The sequence below is a fragment of the Nicotiana attenuata genome, unplaced genomic scaffold (genome assembly GCF_001879085.1).
Source record: "Nicotiana attenuata strain UT unplaced genomic scaffold, NIATTr2, whole genome shotgun sequence".
NCBI classification, from domain to species: Eukaryota; Viridiplantae; Streptophyta; class Magnoliopsida; order Solanales; family Solanaceae; genus Nicotiana; species Nicotiana attenuata.
The window spans coordinates 221,307-229,778 of record NW_017670738.1 but is presented as its reverse complement, the minus strand read 5'-3'; the positions used below and the strand labels follow the sequence as shown (position 1 = coordinate 229,778).

The 8,472-nt window shown below is 38.8% G+C and overlaps 2 protein-coding genes across 2 annotated transcripts; both read left to right on the top strand.

The window, feature by feature from the left end:
* The first annotated feature begins 370 nt into the window (after positions 1-370).
* LOC109242826 (shugoshin-1) lies at positions 371-2,697 on the top strand. The gene is made up of 9 exons (XM_019409684.1): positions 371-472; positions 647-822; positions 1,069-1,106; positions 1,214-1,346; positions 1,433-1,498; positions 1,798-1,836; positions 1,931-2,021; positions 2,100-2,160; positions 2,242-2,697. The coding sequence occupies exons 2-9, from the start codon at positions 652-654 to the stop codon at positions 2,525-2,527; spliced, it is 885 nt and encodes a 294-aa protein (XP_019265229.1). The 5' UTR covers positions 371-472; positions 647-651; the 3' UTR covers positions 2,528-2,697.
* A 4,339-nt stretch (positions 2,698-7,036) lies between these two features.
* LOC109242819 (protein TolA-like) lies at positions 7,037-8,036 on the top strand. The gene is made up of 3 exons (XM_019409681.1): positions 7,037-7,168; positions 7,246-7,437; positions 7,506-8,036. Exons 1-3 carry the CDS (start codon positions 7,037-7,039, stop codon positions 8,034-8,036), a joined length of 855 nt encoding a protein of 284 aa, XP_019265226.1.
* The last annotated feature ends 436 nt before the right edge of the window (positions 8,037-8,472 follow it).

The following is an 8,472-nucleotide window of genomic DNA, read 5'->3' as shown; positions in this document are numbered from 1 at the left end:
TAAAAGTGAATTGTTCTTCGTACAAACAAAACAAAACAAAACGAAGTGTATGAAAAATTTTGACATGGTTTTCAAAATTCCAAAATATACTTTTCTACATTTTTGCTAAAAAGGAAAAAAGAAAGGGAATGTTAAAACTTAAAAAGAAAAGAAAAGAAAAGAAAAGAAAAGAAGAGAAAAGGAAGAATCGAAATCAAGAATAAAGATATTATCGCCTTCTAAATTTGAAACTTAGGCTCGGACGCTTCCCAAACCAGTTTTATTAGCTTCGGAAAGCCGTTGGAAGTCTGAACCTAAGAGTTCTTTTTCTTTTTCCTTTTCTTTTTCTCTTTAGTTCTCATTTTCATTTTTGCTTTCTTATCTTCTTCAGATTCTCTCCTTCATCACAGGCAATCAAAATACCCTTTTCTTTCTGAAGAAAAGAACACAAAAAATCAGGGTTTTATTGAGAATTGAATCTTCTTTAATCACGGTACTTTTAAAACTTCTTTACTTTAAAAATCTACACTAACTACTTACTAATATTACAGGTTTCAGCTTTGTGTTGAATTTGAGTATATGAGAGTTTGTTCCACAGAAATATTTTCTGGGGTTTGAGTTTTGAAGTCATTTATTCACTACTCAATTTGGGTTTTCTTGAATATAGTAAGAATGAAAGGGGATAGAATGGCGAAAAGATCCTCTTTTGGAAGCATAGTGAGAAAGAGGCTATCAGATATAACAAATTCTCTTCCACAAACACAACATAAATCGCCTATTGATGTCGATAAGTTTTCGCCTGATGTTTCTTCAATGAAGGACTACATTAATCATCTCGCCAAAGTATGTTTTCTTGTCTTAATTGGTCATTTCTGATTAGTTTTTTGGCCATCTTACCTTCGGTCGGTTTATATCGGAAACGGTCTCTCTACCTTCAAAGGTAGGGGTATGGTCTGCGTACATACTACCCTCCCCATTTTGTGGGATTACACTAGGTTTTTTGTTGTTGTTGTTGTTGTTCTGATTAATTTTTGGGTGATTTGTTTGTGATTTTCTGAGTTTTCTTTTGTTATTTGTATGTTTGAACAGGAAAATGTGGCGTTGGTGAAACTTGTTCAAGACAAAAAGTGTGTATTTCATATAATTAGAGCATGCTATTCTTTTTATTGACATTGTTGTTAATTGTTATGTAGTTGTTTGATGTTTTTTTATATGGTTTGATTGTGTTAAACAGCAAGATTATAGAGTTGAGTGGGATTGAGATACAGAAAATGAGGATTCATCTTCAGAAAATGCAGCTACAGAACTGGAATCTTGCTCAATCAAATAGTCATATGTTAGCAGAACTCAATTTAAACAGGGAAAAGGTAAATCTTTTTTATTAAAAAAAATTGAACTTGTAGAGGCAATTAGAACTTGTTAAAAAGGTTGTAGTAATTTGTTTTTTTAACAGATGAAATCACTACAACATGAGCTAGTTTGCAAAGAAGCATTACTAAAATCAAGGAATTTAGAAGAGGTATGGTTTTCTGTACTATCTTTGTTTTGTTACTATCTTTACTGAAAGGTCGAGGGTGTATTGGAAACAGTGTCTCTATCTCCACAAAGAAAGGGTAAGTTTTGCATACACACTGGTATGGTGTTGTTGTTGTTGTTGTATTTACTGAAAGAAACTCTGAAATGTATAGAATTTTAGGCTTCAATTCATCTTGGCAATAGCATGAACTTTCACCTAATCTTGTTTTAAATTTGATCAATTGTTCTTTTTGATATCAATTTTTAGAGGCATAAACTTGTATCAACTTCATGTAATTGCAGGAACAAGAACAAAGGGAGCAGTTAAAGAATAACATGCAGGTTTGCTACTGAAACTTCCAATTTGTTTTCCATTGCGATTATTGGCATTCTTCTAACTCTCTCACTAAGTAGATTTTCGTATTTTTGGCTCTAGGATGAAGAGTTCATGGCTATTGACTCTCAATTGAACAAACATAGCAAGCCTAGAAATGGTAACAGACGCCAACGTGCAACAAGAAGTCAATGTAAATCCTACACTTCCTCTAATGCACTCTTGATTTCTGATTTATTTTGTATTCCCTAACTTGTAAATAATCTTTCAGCCATGGGACATTCAACATCCTCTCAACAATCTGCAGAGAAAGAAGCAGCAGAAAACAAAAGGTCAGTTTTCTTTACAACATAAAGCTAGCCTTGTACATAGCTTATACATGAACGTTAAATAGTTTTGCTGTTCGTTTTCAGGCGATGTTTGAGAAGAAAGTCTACTAATTCTAAAATCCAACAGTCAGAACCAGCAGCCGAGGACTTGTTTGAATTAGAAGGTCTTGCTGTACCATTTAATAGCCCAGTTCACGAAGACGATCTTACTCCATTGCCTTTCTCTAGCGTTGAAGAAGTGATGAAGGATTCCTCAGAAAATGTAGCTCAAATTTCGCGAAGGACTTCTAGTGGAAGACCATCGCGTAAAGCAGCTGAAAAGGTTCAGTCATACAAAGAGATTCCAGTTAACATCAAAATGAGAAGATGAGCTTTTCATAGACCTTGTTGAATATCATAACTGTAAGCTGTGTTTATTCTATGTTAATCTGTTTTATTGACGATGGTTCTGTAAATTAATATAGCTGCAAAATTAGTTAAATCTTGTAACTTGGGAAAATATGGTTATTTATTTTAAGAAAAGGAGCAATTTCCTCCCTCCTCCTTTCCGTCTCTCCTAACAACTTCAAAGCAAGAATCAAGTTAGCTAGTCATTTGCTATATTTAGGCCCATGGTTGCTTGATCCATGTAGAAATGGTACCAGGTAGCCACTCTAAAGGGCTGCTAATTAACCAGTGCGTCCTAAATTTCAATTTTTTCAGTTTAATTTTTCGGGACAAAAATGTCATTAAGTACTAACTAATCTCTAATAAACATCCTTGGGAATGACTATTTGTGCAGTTGCCCCTAAATCCACCTAAGCTAGTTAACCAGGTCTTAAGTTTCAATGTAATCTTCTCTTTCACAACAGTTAAGCAAATCATGAATTATGGGGTTTTGAGATGTTTAACCAGATTCTAAACGTTTATATGCAGTCTCTCAAATAAGTGCTCAAAAAATTCATTCATGCTAGAATTTTCAACACTTAAGAGTGAAGCACCGTAGTGGCTTGTTTTATCAACCTTCAATGACTGGTTAAACTTTCACATTCTAAGGTTTAATTTCACGGATGATCATATTACCGTCAATTTATAGCATTAAAGCCATAATATTTATATTTTTTTATTATTATAAAGAAAAAAATTACTCAAGCATGTCTATATATTACAAACTAAAATAATGCCGAAAAAAAATACTCTATTAAGTACCAAAAAAAATATAAGTAGGCCTATGTTTAAAATTATCATGTAAGTACAATCACGTCAACAACTCACCTTACATAATATTTGCATGACAAACTCATTTTGTCAACCCAACTTAATACGTCTCCCATTTTAGGCCATATTATCGTGAAAATAGCACGGGCTAGCCAGTTTTCAGACTGGTCACTGTAAAATAGTCACTATTTTGCTGCAATATGGAAAGTTCCAGCATACTATAATGGAGATTGGTGCACCTGTGTATGTACTTCCAGCATATGATGCTGGAACTCCACCACACGGAAAGTTCCAGCATAATATACTCGAGATTGGAGCACCTGTGTATGAACTTCCAGCATAATATGCTAGAACTCCAGTATATTATGCTGGAGTTCACATGTAAAAAATTTGAACTCCAGTATATTATGCTGGAATATTTTTCGGATTTTAACAGCGTTTTCGTTCAGATTTATCTTTATATGAAAAATTGCTAAATTTCGATTACTTTTGAAACTTTGGCTATTTTTCAATTATCACTTGTAAATCCGGTTATTTTTTAATTTCACACCATTATATCCGACCAAAACCTCAAGGCTTTTATCAGACCAGAACTTCACATTTTTAATAACTACTTTAGTATTATTTTAGATCTTCAATTTTTGAACTAATATCCCTACTTTGTTCCAATCAATGTTACCTATAACGAGCCTATGCTTTTAAAATGGTTTAGCGCCAACTACTGCCTGGGATTCCAAAGTTAAAAGAAGTGAACTGACGAGCCACCTAAAGAAAGAAGGAAGAGACTAACCATAGGACCTATCTTTGGGCCCTACATTTGTGACTTTATTTAACCCACATAGCTATATTAGCCACACTTAGTGGACCCACACGGCATTGACTTACGCGCGAATTCCTTTTGACGACAGAGCACATAAAACTTTCTTATTTACTTTTATTATTTTAATTTAGATAATATATTTCGCTTATCGCTAATTAATTTAACTAAATTTTAAAATTGAATTGAATTAATACAACTCAATATTATAAAATTAAAATTTAGATATTTAAATATTATATAAAAAGTATTATAAATTATAATATTTCTCCTGTCAATTTAATAGTATTTTAAAATATTGGTCAAATTTTATACAATTTAACTTTCGGTAAACAAAATATAGTATCTAAATTGAAACGGAGGTATATATTTTAATGGAGTGTTTACCTCGAAAATACGAGTAACAATTAAGTTTGATTTATGGTTTTAAAGATACGTGATTTAGTTCATTACCAATTAATAACCAAGAAACCTGAAGTATAAATGGAAGGAACAAGTAAAATCAAACCAGAATATAGATCAGTCTCGACCTCGAGCCAAAGTGACCTCGAGATGGACCAAGAACAATAAAGCTAAAGGACAATTCTGATGAACAATGAGCGAAAAAGTAAGAGAGTGTATTCTTGCCAATGATTAGATGATGTTTACAAATGATTGGGGTCCCCTTTATATAATAGGGGAACCCTAAATAAGGTACATTTCTATTTACAGTAAAGAATCTTATTGGGACAGCTGTCTAAACGCCTAGTACGGATTCGTACAAATCTATTCCGGGATTTACGCCACGATCTTGGGGACGTGGCAGGAATCTAGCTCATTCTGTTACAAACCCATAACGGCATTATCTCGGGGTTAAACATACTCGGCTTCGATACTCATCGGGAACTTCAATCCTCGGGCCTTGTACTCTGTCATCAAGCTCGAGCCTAGTTTATCGAGCTCGATCTCGATTCATCTTGGACTCGGACTTAAAGCAACCCTTCGAGCCCGGGAAATCGAGCATACCTGATTTTAACCGTATGCAGATAGTCCCCGCGTTTCTTAGAGTAAGATGATAAGAAACGATTTGATCTTCGATGCTCTATAGCCTCGACCATGATGTCAATCTCGTGATGTCAGCGGCTGAAGTGATTGAAAAGTCGCTTCCACGTAGTTCCCAAGGTCATTAATTGGAGGCGGTTGCTGGTCAACTATTTGGCTTCCCCAAACTGTTTAAGTGACCTCTATAAATAGGCCAATTCCACAATTTTTGCAATCTTTACTTCTCAAATCATCCTTAGGATCTCATTAGCTTCTTCAACTTCTCTGAGTTCATCCTTTTCCCAATCTGTTCTTACTACAGCATCAACTTCTTCTCTTCTCTTGAATTTCTCTACCACAATGGCTAAAACATCTAAAACTGTTCCCCAGAAAGAAAAATCTTCATCGTCGCGGCCGGCCAAAAGTAGAACGGTGGTGCCACCTCGTATCGAGGAGTGTATTCTCGGGCCTTGTGAGCTAACTTTCGATTTTAAAATCAATAAATCTGCATCGACACCAGGTCGATGTGAGCCCATGTCTCGATACATCTACTTAATAACTGAAGGCGAACTTGAGCAGGTGAAAAAGGACTGCAACTGGGAGAACAAAGATGTTGTGATCCCTTCCCCTGAAGAGGACATCACTACCCATAAGGCAGGGTACTTAAGCGTGTATACCTACCCCTTCACATTGGGCCCCGCAGATCCAACTCTGGGTTCCATAGACCCAGTAATTCTTGATTTTTGCCAATAATACCAAGTGACACTTGGCCAGATCTACCCCTCTTTCTGGCGCATCGTTAATCTGATCAGATATTTCTCGGGCTTGGTCGAGGGGATGCCTTTTACCCTCGACCACCTGATCAGGCTATATAGCCCTCACCTTTATCGAGGGGGTTTGATAAAGCTTCAGCGCCGATCCTTGAAGTCCCTTTTCTCCAGTATCGATGAGGACAAGGACAGAGGATGGATGAGCCGGTTTGTCCGAGTCAGGACCTCCGATCTGATTCCTGCCGAGAGGATGCCATTCCCCGAGGAGTGGAACATGAAACGTAAGTACAAATTTATCAACGGTGATTAATATCCTGCTTTCCCTACCTTTTCTTGATCTTATTCTTTTCTGATGATGCAGTTGTTGCTTGGTTTCTTGGTGCGGTCCCGGACCCCGCGGGCTGGGTCCGGCAACTGGCCTCTACTTCTTCATATGCGGAACGCAGTTGGTGTGACTTGGCTAAGGGTCGATGGGAAGCTAAAAACCATGGTGAGTCCTCTTGTTCACATATTTATGTTTCTTAGTGAAATACTTACTTTATCATTATGCAGGCCTAGAGACGTCGTTGCTATGTGGCCACCCCCGCTCGGCGAAGAAGAAATTCCAAAGCCTACCAAGGAAAATAAGAGGAAAAGGGGGGCGTCTACAAATTCCCCGAAGCCAAAGAAACGCAAGGCTCGAAAGCCTAAGGCCGATTCCGGGGCCCTATCTCCAGAAATGGCCCAACGCTTTCGAGATGAGGATGAAGAGGGAGAAGATGACGACTTCCTGTTGGTAGCTCGAAAAAGAGGAAGCACTGACACTTCGAAGGCTGCTGAAACGATGGTGGTTGACGTGGTTCAATCTGGAAGTGAAGAAATTTTAGAGGGGAGCTCGAGCAGAGTCCCCAAGCCATCAGGTGGTAAAAGTGTATCTCGTCCCGTGGGACATTAGGTGGGCGAGCCCGAAGAGCCAAATTTCGAGGCCCTCCAAAGAGAGGATAATATCCCAAGTGAATCACTTGGGATAATTAATGTAGATGACTAGCCGCCCGGCCCCGTATTCTCTGAAGGGCAGTTCCGAGATGCCCAGGCCATGAGGACTCCTGATGTGGAAACGACCCATGAGGGGAGTGATATTTTTCGGGAGTGCCTAGCAGGGGTCGAAGATGGTCCTGATCCTGACGCCCCGTTTATATTTGATGAGGCCCAGAGGCTTTTTAGACAAGTAAGGTTTTGTCCTCATAATTGCGATCCAATTTTACTCTTGTTTTCCTAAGTGTGATTCTTTTTCTCTGCGTAAAGGCTGTGTTGTTTCATCGGCAAGCATTTTCCAAATCTCGAGCCGAGCTTGCTCGGTGTGAAGCTGAACTCAGGAAGTTGATGGAAGAGAGGGACGACCACAAGCGCCTCTATGTACAGAAAGAGGAAGAAGTCAGAGATCTCCGAGTTGAGTTGGCGAAGGCTCGTCAGGAACAGACTGAACTTATCGAAAAGGTAATATAGCCTTTGGGGGTCTGTTATGTCTTCATTCGATTTAGAGATTAACACTTCAATTTTTGTAGGCCCAGCAGAAGGGCGAGTTGGTGGAGCAGCTCCGAGAAAATCTTAAGATGAAAGAGGTCGAGACCCTAGGGTGGAAACAACACATGAACTGTCTCGCCTCAGAGAAAGATACACTTCGGGAGCAGCTCACTTCAATCGAACGCCAGCTTCAAAATGCAAAAGAGGAAAGCTTGGCCCGGAGCCGCACAATCGAGGAGCTCGAAGCTAAATCAGCCGCTGAGCTTACGAAGGCCAAATATCAGGCGGAGGCATTTGAGTCCTCGTATCGAGCTGACGCCAAAGCCGCAAACACTTGGGCACAAGAGATCTCCATTGCGGCTGAAGTTAAGTTATCACGTGCTCTCGACCATGCCAGGCGACAATCTCGGAGAGAAACTCTCGAGGAGGTGCATGCTCGTGGCTTCGACCTCTCAACTGACATTGACAAAGCAAAAACTTTGGAGGACGAGGCTGCCACTTTACTCTGTGATGGTGACGATTTCGCCAGTGGCTCCGAGAGCGGAGAAGATGAGAATGAAGTCCCTGAGTAGGAGGTTCCTGAAGATGCGTCTCCAGAGGACGCACCTCCCAAGGACGTGGACCCTAAGTAGATTAGGTTCCTTCGTTTTGTTTTTGTGTAAGGCTCCTTGTGGGCATTATAAATACTTTATCTGAATATAATGAACTCTCTTTCTTTTCACTTTATCTCCGATTTGTGTTGAATTTTAATTCGTCTTCATTTATGAAAAGATTTTGATGTTATAATTTCAACAATCAAGTGAGCACTGGCTCGGGCTCAGAATATAACAAACCCTTAGGTTTTTTGTGATCAATGGGCGATCTTCGAACTCATAATAGAATACCTCTTAAGGTTTTTGTTAGCCCTCGAGCTATGCTTAAGTCGATTTGGTGCGAGCTCGGGATGATGGTACTTTTGAGTCCGAGTTCAGTGAGAATAAGGTCTCTAACTCTGCATGCTTCGGCCCT